We start from the raw sequence: 16,078 nt of genomic DNA on the forward strand, positions 1-16,078 counted from the left end.
GCCCACAGGTGCCTGTTTCCACTCAACCCAAGCCATTCTCTTGCTTTCATAGTGTGGTGTTTACCAACAGAGGAACCAGGTATAACTGCACTTGCTGTGTACTCAGAAGGTATTTCTCGTCCTTTTCAGGCTGGTAGAGCAGATCACCCCCAAAGCAGGAAGTTCCAGATCAAATATGCATAAGAGGCAACCTCAAAACTAACAAAAAGATTCGCACATTCCTCAGTTCAGAGGAGGAGCAGAGATTGAGAAAAGGAGAAGAAAAGCGCTCGGAAGAGAAGAAAAGGAAGCTCCTTCTGTGCAGCAGGCGCCTGGCCCGGGGAGGGCGGTGTGCGGCAGGGCACGTGCAGGGAAGCAGCCTCTGAAATGCCTAGAAATAGCTCCCAGGCGTTCACTTGGCTCCCAAACATCTTCAGAGGTCAAAACCATCACAGTGGGCAACTTTCCACCAGTGACCCCAGTGTTCACTCTCCTCAGCCCACTGCAGAGCCATCCTGGTGGGGCAGTGGGCACAGGGCACGGGCTCCTGACTCCAGTGAGGCCACCCTGGAGGGAGTCCCAGGAATCAGCCTAATGTTCAGAACCTTCCTGGCATCTCAGAAGTGTACTGGGGGAGACGTGAGGACCCTTCAGCCAAGTGTCAGCGTTCTCATTGCAGGAGAACATCAAAGCCGCAACCCAGAAACTTCTCAGGAGCATGGCGCACCCACACCAGCCCCGGGCTCCACCTGGACAGCACCTCCTGGGCCACCCTGACCAGCAGACACCATCCTCCCAGCCTCTCTTGGCCACCCTGACCAGCGGGCACCACCCTCCCAGCCTCACGTAGCCACCCTGACCAGCAGGCACCATCCTTTCAGCCTTGCTCGGCCACCCAGACCAGAGAGTGGCCCTGACCAGCAGGCACCATCCTCCCAGCCCCACTCACCTGCCATGACCAGCAGGCACCATCCTCCCAGCCCCACTCACCTGCCGTGACCAGCAGGCACCATCCTCCCAGCCTCACTTGGCCAGCTGAGCTCTGTGGGCCTCAGAGTGCAGAGTACCTCAAATGTTGTGACTTTGCTCGGCTGCAGGGACGTGCCATGGAGTGTCCCTTGTGCGAGCATTTTGTGAGCTATGCCAGCATCTGTCCCCACAGGCTGCATCTCTGAGCCATTTCTCAGGAGAGCAGGAAGTGAGCAGGGGGAGGGGCGCTGCCAGCCAGCCCTGGGACCAGAGGTCTGGGGATGCAGCCAGCCAGCCCTCCTCATCTGGGCCTCTGTTTCCTCTTCGACACGGGGAAGCAGGGAGGGGCCGATCAGCGACTGAGGCTCGTTGGCTCTGGTGGGGTCCACCTGTGTTTCTGGAGAGCCCATGGACCCCGGACTGTACCCGGACTTCATTCCCAGTGACCTCTCCTATTGGTCCCCATTTGGGGCACTGAGATGTGACCGTTTCTTTCCTGTGAATGAGCTGACATCAAAACATGCTGCAGAGGAACATAGGCCTTAGGGACAGCGTCCTGCGCCTCTGCACCAGGAGAAAAGCCGTGTCCCCAGGGGAGACTCAGAGCTGAGGTGGTGGTGGGCAGGGCTCCTGTGGAGCTGGGGCAGGGCCGGGTGTCTCTGAGGTCAGTGAGGAACAGCTGAGCCCAGGGATGCGGGAAGGATGGGGTGCACTCTGGGATGGGGCCGGCAGGGAGCCTCGTGCTTACAGAGCCTGGTGTTGGCACTCTCCTGGTTTCCTCTGCAAACCCAGCCACATGGTCAGGGAGCCCGGGCCGAGCAGACGGCCCCCACCTTGACAGAATCCCAGGGTCGTGCGTGGCAGTGGGAGTGACCTCACAGCCAAGACCGGGTCTAACGCTGCTGTCCCGCAGTCACCCCTGCAGGCGGCTCAGGGCAGGGCTCTGGCCTGATGGGGGTTCCTGGACATGCCTCTGAGCTGGCAGCCCCTACCCACACCCCTGCACCTTCCATGCCTCTCGCCCTGGTGCCCAGGTTCGGGTTTGTGGGGAGTACAGCACCGTGCTCCCGTGGCCACCGCTCAGGCGAGTGGATTCAGCGAGAGTTTTCAGTGTTTGCACCTCTGTCCCCATGTGCCTGTTTCCTGGTGAGGCTGGACACCTGGCATGTCTGAACACTCTCATTCCCCAGGCACGCATGTGCAGCCGCCGCCACCCGTGTACTACGGCGCTGACCCCTCCTGTAACAGCTGTGGTCTTGGCCTCTCGTGTTGGGGCAGATGTCCCCTTTTCCACTGTTACTTTCTGTTGTCCAAAACTTTAACTGTCCTGCCAGCCAAAGCTGTTGAGCATAACTCTGAGACCATCAGTCCTTGGTAAGTGTCCTGTGCATTTGGGATAAGCGTCTGTTTTCAGCTGCGCTTCCTGTGACTTGCTCTGCGTGTCCTCCTCGGTCCGCGTGGGCCGCTGCGCTGGTTCCCAGCCTGCCCGACATGCTCGCTGCAACACCTCCCTTCCCTGCTGCTTGCTGGCTTCTGTGTTCTCTGCAGTATACATTGATTTCTGACTCGAGTGCTGTCTTCATTGATCTCTCTGCACTCGGGATGCAGTCAGTGCCCCCCACGAAGGCTACCAGCTGCCTCCCAGGGAACAGTGCAGGTGCCGCTTTCCAGGACCGCAGGACCCTGGCTGGTCGCTGCCTCTGATGGGTCTCCCTGAGACCACTCCCCGTTAGCCAGACTCAACAGGAGACTGACACATAAATGAGAAAGTTGTTCACTCACTCATGATGGGAGCAACCCTTTGCAGCGCGGAAATGTCCTCACACCTTTCAGGCCCCGGATACCTGGGAAGCTGAGGGTTCATTCGGTGGCCTAGTGCCTGCACTCAGGATGCCCCAGCGGAGGCCCCGGGAGTCCTGAACACCTTCTCCAGGCCCTCTGAGTTCCAAACAGCACTCGCTTTTGCCCGGTCCTCTGTTCACTGGCTTGCACCTCCTTCGGTAGGGCAGTTGCTCTCAACCAGGGGCACTTTTGCCCCCGGGGACCACTCAGCAATGTCTGGGACGGTGTTGGCAGTCACAGCTGGGTGGGGGTACCACCGGAATCTAGTGTGCAGAGGCCGGGATGTGTGGGGGTCCTGCCCAGATGCTGCAGGGGAGAGATACAGATTTAGACCCCGTGACGACGAAGGAAAGGACGGGAAAGGTGGCTCTCAAGGCCCCAGGGAACAGCCCAGAGATGCGTGGGGTTCCGGAAGCTAGAAAGGCGTGGCGCGGTCGCTCCTGCAGGAACAAGTGTCTGCGGTGGCTGGAGATGTGGGGACTGGTCACGTCTTCACACACTTGACCAGAACCCTCCCAGCTGTCCCTCCCCCGCAAACAAGCCAGCAAGGCGACACCGTGGCTGCTGCTGGCGAGAGGCAAGTGTACTCGACTGCCTTTCTCCACTCTTGAGGACAGCACCCAGAGTGGCCCTGTCTCTGTCCCACCAGCCCAGGCCTAAAGCTTCCTCATCGTCCGCATCCCAGCCTGGGACTCAGGCAGCCTTCTGCCAGCTGTGCTGCGCGCAGGGACTGCAGCCACTGACCCCCTCTCCCTTCTGTGCTGCTCTGCTCTACCCCACAGCCCCAGGGACACCTTCAGTGTGTGTCAGCTCTCCTGCCTCCCTCCCTACAGACGCCTGTGCCCCCCAGTGCCCTGAGAATGACGTCCAAGCCCCCAGTGGAGATGTCAAGGCTGTTCAGTCTGTCCCTCCCCATCCTGTTCTGTCCTCCCCATGCTCACCACACTCCCCTGCCTGGTCTTCCAAACTTGAACCCCAGGCGACTCCTTCAAGCATCAGACCTCTGCCCCTGCACCCCTCCCACCTCTCTGTGATGGGCTGGCCCCTCCCTTCTGCTGCCTCCCCTCCCTCCTGCCTGCTCCCACCCCTATCTCTCCCTGATGCTGCCCCTTAGAGAAGCCTCTTGGACCTTCAGCCTGGTCACTCCTCTGAGCCCCTCGTCTCCACGTGTGGTCTAAGAAGTGCTCTCAGCCCCTCTACCCCAGTGGCTCGGGGGCTCTGACCAGCCCTCCTGCCCAGGAAGCTTTGAACTTTCCCACAGGGACCCCTAGAGACAAGGGCACTGCCTGTCCAGATGGCACCCTCACCCCACCCCCAGCAGCACTGGCTGGAGCAGGCCGGGCCTGTGTGGGTATCTGAACAGGCACTGAATGCCGTGATCTCAACAAAAGAAGCCCATGGAGGCCTTTTCTAATCCACAGCCCAAGACAACAGGCCTGGGGGGCTGTGGGCCGACTCCCACGCCTTAGGACCAGGGGCTGTGGGGCTGTTGGGGCTGGAACCCCAAACCCCGAACCCCGCCTCCCAGCATAATGAACACCAGCTCATTGTTCACAGTGAATACCCAGCAAAACCCTGCTCAGGCAAGGAGCCCCCCCACCCCCACCTGCTGCTCCAACAGACCAGGCTGGCTGCGGGCTCCCAGCTCCTTAAATCAGCAACCCTTGCACTCCCTCCAAAGCCCTGGTGGGGGAAGGGGATTCTTCCACTCTGATTACACCCGTTGCCTTCCCCCTTCACTCCTGTGAGCTGGCCAGGCTGAGGACCGGTCCAAGGGGCCTGGGAAGTAAGACACTCCACGGCTTCCCAAAGGTCAGCCGACACGGACGGTAGCTTCGGTGACGCAGCTTCCCGTGATGTGTTAGATGCATGGGGAACTGGTGACAACAGCCTGTGTGTGTGACAATGTCAAGAACTACATACAAAGACACAGCTGTCCCCCAAAATGAGTCTGCACAGCCCGGTGCAATGCGGCTGCAGCCTGTCATCGAGTCAATTGCATTGTCATCTGCCGCTCTCCTGATGTAGGTTCTGTGTTTGTCCATTTTGCACTGCTATGAAGGAATACCTGAGGCTGGGTAAGTTGGCAGGCGCCTGTAGTTGCAGCTACTTGGGAGGCTGAGGCAGGAGAATGGCATGAACCCGGGAGGCGGAGCTTGCAGTGAGCTGAGATTGCACCACTGCAATCCAGCCTGGGCAACAGAGTGAGACTCCATCTCAAAAAAAAAAAGAAAGAAAAGAGGTGCTGGTCGCAGTGACTCATGCCTGTAATCCCAACACTTTGGGAAGCTGAGGCGGGTGGATCACCTAAGGTCAGGAGTTCAAGACCAGCCTGGCCAACATGGCAAAACCCCATCTCTACTAAAAATACAAAATTAGCCGGGTGTGGGGTGCACGCCTGTGATCCCAGCTACTTGGGAGGCTGAGGCAGGAGAATCCCTTAAACCTGGGAGGCAGAGATTGCGATGAGCCGAGATTGCGCCAATTGCCCTCCAGCCTGGGCAACAAGAGCGGAAACTCCATCTCAAAAGTAAAAAAGAAAAGAGGTTTGCTTGACTCACAGTTCAGATCAGGGTTCGGAGGGTGCTGCTGTCCCTGGTCATACTGTATAAGAGGCTTCTGGGGAGGGCTTAGGAAGCTTTTACTCATAGCAGAAGGCAAAGTGGGAGCCAGCGCATCTGTCACATGGTAAGAGCCAGAGCAAGAGAGGGGCGGAGGCGCCAGGCTCTTTTTAACAGCCAGCTCTCATGTGAACTAATGGACTGAGAACTCACTCATCAGCTAGGGGAGGGCACCAAGCCACTCATGAGTAATCCCCCGCATGACCCAGACACCTCCCATCAGGTCCCACCGCCACCATTGGGCCACATTTCCACGAGATGTGCAGGGGACTCACCTCCAAATAGCATCAGATATAGTACTAGTTCTTTTTTTCTTTTCTTTTTTCTTTTTTTTGAGACAGTCTTGCTCTGTCGCCCAGGCTGGAGTGCGGTCTCAGCTCACTGCAACCTCCACCTCCTGGATTCAAGCAATTCTCCTGCCTCAGCCTGCCAAGTAGCTGGGATTACAGGTGCCTGCCACCGTGTCCGGGTAGTTTTTTGTATTTTTAGTAGAGATGGGGTTTTACCATGTTGACCAGGCTGGTTTTCAACTCCTGACCTCGAGTGATCCACCCACCTCAGCCTCCCAAAGTGCTGGGATTACAGGTGTGAGCCACCGCACCCAGCCAGATGTAGTACTAGTTCTATAGGATGGTCCAGGTTGGGGCACAGATTTTTGCATGAACATTAGTTTTCACCCAAGAGTGACACGCTCAGTCACATGGCAGATTTACTTATAACTTTTTTTTTTTTTCCGAGATAGAGTTTTTGCTCTTGTTGCCCAGGCTGGAGTGCAATGGCGTGATCTTGGTTCACTGCAACCTCCGCCTCCCAGGTTCAAGCGATTCTCTTGCCTCAGTCTCCCGAGTAGCTGGGATTACAGGCGCCCGCCACCACACCTGGCTAATTTTGTATTAGCCAGAGATGGGGGAGAGACAGGGTTTCTCCCTGTTGGTCAGGCTGGTCCCGACCTCTGGTGATCCGCGCGCCTCAGTCTCCCAAAGTGCTGGCATTACAGGCATGAGCCACCGCGCCCAGCCCTACTTACAACTTTTTAAAAAACTGCCAAGCCAATTTCCAGAATGGCAGCACCACTTTGCCTTACCACTGGCGATGTCCCAAGCTGCTCCGCGGCCTCAGTGATACTTGGCACTTAGTAGTTTTTACCTGAGCCACCTGGCAAGTGTGCAGTGGCACCCACCGCGATGCTGGCCAGCCCTTCCTTGACAGCCATCCCTTTCCGAGCCTATTGCCATCCCTGTGCCCTCTTCGGTCAAATGTCTGTTGCGGCTCTTGCCAATTTTCTAACTGGAATGTTTGTTTTCTTACGGTGGAGTTTAGAGATTTTTGTGTATCTCCACCCACACAACCCTGAACGTCCACTCTGGCACCAGGCAGCTGCTGCCCATCTGGCTCCCCGCCCTCTGTTCCGCGCGCCCCTCCAGCTCGGGGGTCCCCTCGCCTCGGCTCTCTGCACCCCTGCTCAAAAGGGTCAAAGAACCCTCCCCCGGCCGTTTGTTTATCCCGGAGAGTGACAGTTTTATCTTTTCGGGTCGTAAACACAGAACTGAGGGAGAAACTGGCTGAACAAGAGGAAAATGAGGAAGGAATCCATGAAGGGGCTTTTGGGAACCTGTATTATCCTCCTCGGGCTCCGGGGAGGCCCCTGGAAATCAGGCAGAACGAGGGCGCTGGGACCCCCCCGAGGGGAGCGGGAGGTCGCGCATCTTGCAGCGGTTCCCGGCGGCCATCGCTGCGGACACGCCCCGAGGAGGGAACCCAAGAGGGCGGCGGGGTGGACTCGCAAGCTGAACGTGGAAGCGACTCCAGCCGAGAACCCCAGGGCCTGGAGTGCAGGGAGGCGGGGGGGAGCGTGGGGACGGCGCCGTCAGCTCCCGAAGCCCGGCCGTGGGCGCGCGGGCGAGGGCCTGGCCCCCGTCGGGAAGGAGGCTCCGAGGCGCCGGCTTCTGCGCCCCACGCAGCGCCGCTCCCAGCGCCCCGGCGCTCTGCAGGCGCGGGCGGGACCCGGGCCAGCGAGAACGCGAAAGCCACGCGCGGGCGCAGCCCAGTTGGGGAGGAGCGGGGCGGGGAAAGGCCGGCTTTTGCATCCCGGCCCCGCCCCCACTTGGCCACCGAGGCGTGCAGTCCTCCCGAGGCCCAGAGCGTCCCGGAAGTGCGCGCCGACTGGGCGGAGTGGGGCGGGGCTGGGCACTTCCGTCCGGCGCGCGGCGGCCTCCTCCCGCTCGGAAGGTGAGTGGGTGCGGGCGGCGGCGGTGGTGGCGGCGGCTCCTGGCGCCTGGGACCAGCCCAGTCCGACCTCGTGCGCCGTCCTCCGCGGTGCAGCCCTGCCCAGCCGGGCCGTGCGGCCCCTGCAGCCGCCGCTCGCCGTGACCTTGGCCTCGGGCCAGGCCCCGGGAGCAGGGTGGGCTCCTGGGAGTCGCGGGGCAGCAGCGGACCGCCCCGCCCAGTGGCCCTGGCGATCGCGGGTGTCCGTTCGCAGGGCGCCTTTCCCAAGCACCCGGTGACGGCCGCTGTCGTCATCCCCACTTTGCAGATGGGAAACTGAGGCCCAGAGGTCCCGCTGCTTGGGAGCGTGGAGCCGCCGGACCCCAGCGCCGCACCGCCGGGCAGATGCTCTCTGTGCCGAGCTCCCGGCGATCGGGTCCGCTCCCACGGGGCTGGTAACAGAGGGGCAGAGGATGCTTCCCCCGAGCCACTGGCAGGAGTGCCCCTCCCCCTTCAGCTTGGCGCTCAAGAGTTTGTGCGTCCCTGAGGGTGAAGGGGCGTCCCACCCTGTGACGGCCGTCTCCGCTCAATCCTGGGGGCCACGCCAGGGTCGGGGTGAACGAGTAGGCCCTTTTACCAGATGTCCCCAGTAAGTTGACTAAGTAACTTGAGATGTGACTTTAAGGTGGAGGACCTGCACCCAGTGGCCACCTACCTGGCGACCCGACCCTTCCCATCATTAGTGGATGGAGGCTGGCCCAGAAGGCCGGGCACTGGGGTGGCGGCCGTGTGGGAGCTGCCTCTCCTACTTCCTGGAAGTAGGCACTGCTGTCCTTATATCTGAGTCTCCGTTAACTTTTGTCTATTTTTCCCGTTCTTTTCTTCACTCCCTGCCCCAGATTAGGAGTTCGTATTCTATCACAGTGTGAAAGAAAAGTCACTTCTCACATTGGACTCATACCATTTTTGCAAAGCAAACTAAGAAGTATCTTGGAGCCCTGAGTGAGTCTCCCAGCGCTGCGGCAGGGCTGGACTAGGAGATTCCAGCCTGCAGCCTCTGACAGCTCTGTAGGGTCTGAGGAAGACGGTTCCCCTCTCTGGAATGCCTCTCTTTTGCTGTTCAGGAAAAGCCTTGTTAAGATTTCCTCCAAAACACTCGTGCACCAGCAAGCATGGTTCGGTTTTCAGCCTTCCCACAGGGCCAGCAGCTGAGGTTTTTCTGGAAGACTCTCTATGCCTTTCTCTGGGGGAGGGATGATGCCACGGGTTGGAAGGAAATGCCAGAGCCTCCGCTGGGACAGGAGCTTTGCTTCAGCCCCCACAGGCGTCTGCTGTGCTGCCCAGGTGGTGGCTACTTCCTAAGCGCTCCTTCCAAAGCATTACTCCTTTTGTTGTTGTTTGAGACAGTCTTGCTCTCTTGCCCAGGCTGGAGTACAGTGGCTGACCTCAGCTCACTCCGCCTCCCGGGTTCAAGTGATTCTCCTGCCTCAGCCTCCCAAGTAGCTGGGATTACAGGTGCCCACCACTGCACCCAGCTAATTTTTGTATTTTTAGTAGAGACGGGGTTTTGCCATATTGGCCAGGCTGGTCTCAAACTCCTGACCTGGTGATCTACCCGCCTCGGCCTCCCAAAGTGCTGGGATGACAGGCGTGAGCTACCGCGCCCAGCCACTCAAAGCGTTAATCCTTACTGAATAAATGTGCTAGGTCCCCTGACCACTTCACCTCAGGCATTATGTGTCCCTGTGGGTTCGCCCACTATCCTTGCTCTTCCTGGAGTGGATAAATCTCCATCTCCCCTTGGGGAGCTGGCATGTTGCCTCCTCCTGCACCATCCCCCCACATTCCTCTCAATCCCCTCATCTGCCATGGTTTTCATTTTCCCCAGGTCCCAGGTGTGACACCTTCAGCAGGTCTCAGGGAAGATGGCAGCCCTAGGGGACGTTCAGAAGTCCCCTTCTGTCCCGTCCCCTGTCAGTCTCTCATCACCGGGGACACCTGGAGCCCAGCACCACGAGCCTCAGCTTCACCTCCATGGGCATCAACATGGTACTCACCCAGCCCGCTGTGTACCCTCCACCCAGCATCCCCTGCCCTCATGTCCCCTGCCCCGTCTCCTCCTGACCTGCCACCCTGGCTGACTGAGGCACCTCCAGACACCTGTATGCAGCGCCTTCAGCAGCTGGGGTTCCCGCACCCTCAGGCCAGGGGCTGGGCGCGGGTTGGGTTGGGAGAGCAGTGGTTGAGGCTGGGGCCAGCCGGAGCTCTGGCTCCCTAGGGATGGTTCCCCGCATTCTTTCTTTCCTGAGTTGCAGTATAGGAGGGAAAGTGGCCTCAAAATCTGCGTCCAGCGTGACCAGGAGCAAGGCGTGGCCCCTCTGTTTGTTGTCATTCAGGAAGACCAGGAGCAAGGCATCGCCCCTCTGAGTGTTGTCATTCAGGAAGTGCAGCAGCCAGAGTCCTTGCCAAGCTGATTTGGGTGTGGTTCCCCGGACCCGCAGGGACAGAGGGCCGGCCTTGCTCCACCTCTGATGGTATGGCCTCGTGGTCACATGGCAGGCCCTGGGAGTTGAGGTGTGGGGGAGTCCCAGCCCCATGGTGCCCCAGGTTCTGCTCCCTCTCAGAGGTCAGGGATCCTGAGGCTCCATCTCTGCTGGATGTTCCACAGGAGGCCTGGCCTCACGGCCCTCATGGCCCAACCCAGCACATGAGCTGCTGACAGCAGGGGCAAGGCCCCACATAGGTCAAGCCTGGAGAGCCTGTGTCTGGCCCAGGAATGGGGCGACCTGGCACAGGGTTCTCCCTCTTGGGGAGTCAGCATCCTGGTGGCTGAAGGGACCACCGAGGCTTGTGGAGGGCAGCTGCACTGCATGGGGCCCTCAGGTGGGCACTCAGATGGGGACAGAGAGGCCAGGGGCTTCCCCAATGAGCCAGGACCAGGGTGGGTTAGAGGAGCAGGGAGCCAGGCGGCTTGGCATCCACTCCCCCAAGGAGCAGGAGCCTGCAGCCCTGCCACCTCCACGGCTGTGTCCCAAGCAACTCCCCAGGGACTGTGAGGAGGCTGGGAAGGGGCGCCCGTGGGCTGCCTGGGCTGCCTGTCCTGGTGGGCCTGGCCAGGGGCTACCTGGAAGGATCCCAAGCCCCCGCAGCACACACTGTGGCTGGGCCTGCAGCCAATGCCCCTGAGGGCCGTGCTCCTCACCCCTTATTCAGTCAAAATCTCAGGGCCCGCCCTTGCCCTCTCATGTCACCTGTACAACAACTGAGGGACGTCCTCCTGTCCTGTTACCAGTGGGGACACGGAAGCCCAGAGACAAGGCCAGGAGGCCAGCAGACTCAGGGCATGCCCCGGCACTCCCGCCCCCCGCCCCAGGCCTGGTGAGGTGTGACTTCTCCAGGGGGATAGTCTTCTTGGGGAGGGCACAGCCCAGCAGATCATCTTAGCGCAGGACACAGGCTGAGGGGGCTGCAGGCCAGGTTCTGCAGGATAGGAAGCTAATGTCCAGGCAGAGGGTGGGCCTGGGGAGCATGGAGGGGCCTCAGGCTGGGCCCCCTGAGCCTGCAGGGTTGCACTACCCCCAGCCCTGTCTCCACCAGTGGGCAGTCAGGCCCAGAAAACCAGGCATGAGTCCCCAGCCCCACAGGCCTGGAAGCCTCCTGGGCACTGAAGCCATGTCCGAGTGCCCTGAAATCCCCAGAGGTTTTGCCCCATGGGAGGGAGTGGGGGCTGCACCAGCAGCTTCTGCCCTCTCCCTGCTGTACCAGAAACGGCATCCAGGGAGGACAGACCAGCTCGGCCCTGAGAACGGCAGGTGTGGCTGCTTCCCCCCAGCAAGAGATTGTGGCTGAGGCACAGTGGGGCCTGGGGGCAGGTAGCCAGAGCCAGATAAGGGGGTGGCCTTCATCCCCTCTTCATGCTGATAGGCCCAGTGTAGAGCGAGCAGGGCCAGGCCGCAGCAACGGGCGGCCTCTGTCACAACTTCCAAGCGCTGGGTGAAGGCAGGGGCTGCTTCCGGGCGTTTCCAGCGTCCTCTCTCCTTGGGAACGCCCTGGGACCACAGATTCCTAGACAGAGGAGGCCTCGGGGTTTCCGGAAATTGTCCAGGGCTGTCCTGCCAGTTAGGGGCCAAGCCAGGACTTGGAGCCACAGCCTCCCAACTCCCAGACTGCACTGGGCCAGACCAAGGTTCCCGGGGCCCACCCCAGGCGCACGTGGTCACCTCAGGAACCTCTGGTGGGTGCCTGGCTGGGCATGCTGAGCCCTGGGCTGTGAGGTGTTGGGGAGCAGAGGAGATCCCGAGGAGGAGCTGTTTATCAGTGGGGAGGGTAGTGAGGGGCAGGGGGAGCGGCCGGGGAAGGTTCTCTGCGGTGGTTCCTGCAGACGTGAAGCTGGGGTCCCACAGCAAAGGGCTTGGGGCCATGGCCTAGCCCAGGCCTTGCAGAGCAGGGAGACCAGGCAGGTGGGAACAGGACACAGTTCCTCATTTCTGAGGACCTCCATGGTCCCCACGGACACGCAGATCAGGAGCTGGGCTGGGCTTGGGGGACTGAGAGTCCTCACGCAGCTCCTGAGGGATTGTGTTGTGCCCCAGGGGCACGCCCACCAGAGCCAGCACTGCCTGCACTGGTTCTGGAAGGTTTGCCCAGGGGTCCTGCAGGTGGAGGGGAAGTCTGGGCAGGAGGAAGTGAGGGAGGGGAGGCCCAGAACCCTCGGGGGCTTGCAGTCCTGTGGGGGTTACTGAGTGCCCAGGCTGGTGGGGAGGACCCCATGGGCAGGGCAGCGGCACCCCGCGACAGGCACAGCGTCTTTCCACATGGAGTGCCTGGCCCTGGCACCTGAGATCTGGACTCTAGGTGCCCACCGACCACCCCCCAGCGCCTAACTCACCTGGTCCGGGCCCAGGCACACAGCACTTGCTGTGCCATTTTATACACAAAGGCCCCTCCGGCCAGGAAAGCACCCACCTCCGCCCGTCCCCAGCCGCACACGGCCACCTCGCCTCCACCTGGAAGACCAGCCCCAGCAGGTGGCAGCCCTGGTGTTCTGCACTTCGGGCCACCCTGTCCCTGTCCCAGCACAGCAGTGGGGGGGCACTGGCTGGGGGAGGGGTCAGGGAAACTGAGGCGGGGGTACTTCTGCACAGAGCCAGTGGGGTCGGGAGCAGGGTCTGGGTGTCCACCCTGCAGAGACCTGGCACGGCCCGGGCACAGCCAGCAGGTGGCAGGTGACTGAGCTTTGCAGAAATGGCCCAAATGTGGGCAAGTGTCAGGAGCCAGGGTTAGGCAGTGGAGTGACAGTGACCCATACTGTGTGCGGCCCGCCCCTGACCCTAGGCCACCCCCATCCTCCTCTAGAGAAGGTCCTAGGAAGTGCTTTGCTACATGAATGGGGCAGGTTCCCAGGGAGCTGGGGCCCATCCTGAGCCCGCTTGTTCCGCAGCAGGGTGGAGACAGTGCACACCACCTGGCATCGTTTGACACTGAGGGTGTCGCTGGGCACCCGTACAGCTGGCAGCAGCTTTGGCGTGCCTCCTATCTTGGTAATGTCACTGGTCCTCTTAAAGTGACAGCCCGGGGAACATCCCGCCTGTCAGTGCCGGGGCGTGGCCCCAGGAACAAAGCTGGAATCGGGGTCACTTTCTTTCTCAAAGTGCTGCCAGGTCCCCTCCAGTGGCATCCCAGTGCAGGGCAAAGGTGGCAAGGCTGTCTCAAGAGAGGTGATGCCCTCACCGCCCCCTCCGCGGGAGCACGGCGCTGGAGCCTGCCCTGCATTTGGCCATCTGTAGAACAAGCCAGCTCCCCTGGCTGCCAGGGGATGGTGACATGGTGGCCACGAGCTGGGGGTGACGGTCACAGCCCAGAGAGGCCAGTGCCCCCAGGCCTGTCCCCACGTTGGGGAGCATATCTGAAAGGCCTAGAGGTGGTTTGGGACCCCCCACATTCTGCTTCGGGGCAGCCAAGCAGTTGGACCCTCGGCTCCCGAGGAAGGGACGTCACACAGCCGCCCCCACCTGCTGAACTTCCCAGCCCTTCATGTCAGGTCTGCCCTCACTCCTCAGCCTGGGCTTGGAAGGTCTCCCAGGGGCCGACCTGAGGGTGGGTGGGCGTGTCGGGTGATTGAGTGGCTGGCCAGGCTGGGGAGGTCCGCCCTCTGTGGTGGGCCAAGCTGGTCACCCCACTGCAGCCGGGGCAGGCCTGCCTGAGGCTGGAAAGTCCCATGAAAGGCTCACAGCCAGGCACTGTGTTATTAACATGGTATGGACAGGAGCCTCTGCCCACCCCAGCCCTGCATCTTTCTGTGCCCATCGCTGCATTGTCATCGCTGGGGGCACCCAGACTCGGCCTCGTGGGGCAAAGAGACACCCCTGTCCTTGAGTACAGCCCCCAGCCACCCTACCTGCCGTGGGCAGAGGGTAGGTGAGACCCCCAAAGGGGCCTGGTGCCCCTGCCAGTGTGAGGAGAGCTGACTACTGGCCTTGGGCAGCAGAGCCCGCGCCCCTCCCTCTTGCATCTGCTCCTTGAGTGTTAAGGCCATCCCCCCACCCTGCCCTCACCAAGTCTTGGGTAGAAGGAGGGGGTCTTGGTCCTGGGTGCCCAAGCTTGGTGTGCCGAGGGGCGAGGGGCTCATGGATGGGCCCAGCCCATTCCTCAGTCTCTGCCTGAGGAAGCAGGGGCCAGTACACTGGGCCTGCTGGGAACAGCTACCTCTGCTGTTTCTGGGTGCTCATCAGGTACATCGGAGAGCCCTGGAGGGACAGAAAGGCCTGGGGCCGAGGGAGGGAGGCTTTGTGAGGTACCTGTGTGGGAGCCTGCAGGGCCAGCACTTTGAGAGGCCACTCCAGAGCAGCACTGCAGGACAGCAGGGCAGGGAGGAGGGCTGGCCACAGCCAGCCAGCCAAGGTGACAAAGCCGCCTTCAGCAGCAGGAGGACCACTTTGAAGCTACCCCAGGTTTTGACTCTGCTTACCGGGCTGAAGGGGATGAGCTCCCAATGCTGGTCCCTGGAGGAGGAGGCTCTTGAATCCAGCTGGGAAGGAAGGTAAAGGGCGTTCGTGGCTAGAGAAGCCCGAGCAGCAGGCCTGCTACTGGGATTGGGAGGGCCAGGAGGTATCCTGTGTCAGGGCCACAGCCCAGGAGCACGTGGCAGTCAGAGAGGAGCAGGGGCAGCGGTCCGGAGGGTGGAGGTGAGCCCCAGCCTCCCTGCCCCCCAGGCTCCCCGGGCTCCAGCCCTGAGGTGTTGTCCCAGCCGTCTGACCTGGATCTCCAGGACATAGAGGAGGTGGAGATCGGCAGAGACACCTTCTGGCCCGGTGAGTGAGCAGAACTGGGTTACTGGGTGACCAGAGCTCTGTGCGTGCCAGGCTCCTCACAATGCCCACCGCTGTGGCTCCCCCAATGCTGGCACCACCCCCTTCCTGGGGCCCCTTCTCTTCCCTGGCACCAGCTCAGCTCTGCCCTGTGGCCCCTCCCCCATTCTAATGCCAGTCTAGTCACTGATGCTTCCCGAGGCGGTGACTGCAGCCCATTGCCACCTGCCCCAGTGGCACCACGTGGACTTCTGCCAGCCCCAGCCGGACGTAGTGAAGCAGGAACTCCTCCCTCCCCTCCACCTGCCTCAGGCTGGGGCCTCTGGCTCAGAGCACCACTGTCCCCCCAGATTCACCAGAGTTATCCTGGGTCCCCTCCTACTGCATCCCCTAGATGGCCTCCCCTCAGCCTGACTGGAGCTGTGTCAATCCAGGTCCCCTGCACCTCCCCCTTGAGAAGCCGCCTGGGTTCCTTCCAGGCGACGTTAGTGATAGGCTGGATTTAACAGTGCTGAGCCCTCGCCCACACCTGGGTGGCCCTGGGGTGGGGAGCAGGCGTCTGAGGTCAGGTCCCTGGGAGGAGACCCTGGGCCAGAGATTTGCGTGGGAAGCTCCTGGGGTGAGCATGGGAGCTGGGCGGCAGGGCACTTGCCACCGAGGCCTGATGCAGCCCCATGAGGAGCTGTGCCCATACAGACCACATCCTCGGCCAGGGCTTGAGAGCGCCGTCTGGAGCTTTGGAGTCCCCCAGGTTCTGGGTCCTCACCAGCACTGAGTGCTTTCTCCTGGCTACGGTCTGTCTTGCCACCGTGGCTCCGTGCCCTGGCACAGCTGCTGTGGTGACTGTAATGGTCCCAGCAGCTCTGGGTCACCCTGCAACGCCCCCCACCCGTGTGTCTATGACAGCCCTTCCGGGCACGGCACCTGGAGCCCCTGTCCGCTTGTCTCCCATCCACTGGGTGCCTGGCCCTTCCTCGTCCCCTCTGAGCACCCCTGTCCAGCTGTGCTCTTATCCCCTCCCCGTCCCTCCGTGTCACGGTGGGGGCACGCGGGTACTATCCGCCTCTGCCGTTTCTCATTTCAGACTCCGAGCCCGAGCCGGAGCAGGCTCCACGCTCTCCCGGCTCTCAGGCCCCTGACGAGGGGGCGGGCGGG

At 61.4% G+C, this 16,078-nt stretch overlaps 1 protein-coding gene across 1 annotated transcript in view; it reads left to right on the plus strand.

The window, feature by feature from the left end:
* The first annotated feature begins 7,610 nt into the window (after positions 1–7,610).
* The window catches only part of GLI4 (GLI family zinc finger 4), a 9,569-nt gene continuing 1,101 nt past the window's right edge, over positions 7,611–16,078 (plus strand). Inside the window, exons 1-4 of the mRNA XM_011975727.1 lie at positions 7,611–7,640; positions 9,505–9,665; positions 14,828–14,926; positions 16,008–16,078. Coding sequence (XP_011831117.1) covers positions 9,542–9,665; positions 14,828–14,926; positions 16,008–16,078 — 294 coding nt within the window. The 5' untranslated portion in view covers positions 7,611–7,640; positions 9,505–9,541. The remainder of the gene's footprint in view (positions 7,641–9,504; positions 9,666–14,827; positions 14,927–16,007) is intronic.

This window comes from Mandrillus leucophaeus, unplaced genomic scaffold, assembly GCF_000951045.1.
Source record: "Mandrillus leucophaeus isolate KB7577 unplaced genomic scaffold, Mleu.le_1.0 Scaffold158, whole genome shotgun sequence".
NCBI lineage: Eukaryota > Metazoa > Chordata > Mammalia > Primates > Cercopithecidae > Mandrillus > Mandrillus leucophaeus.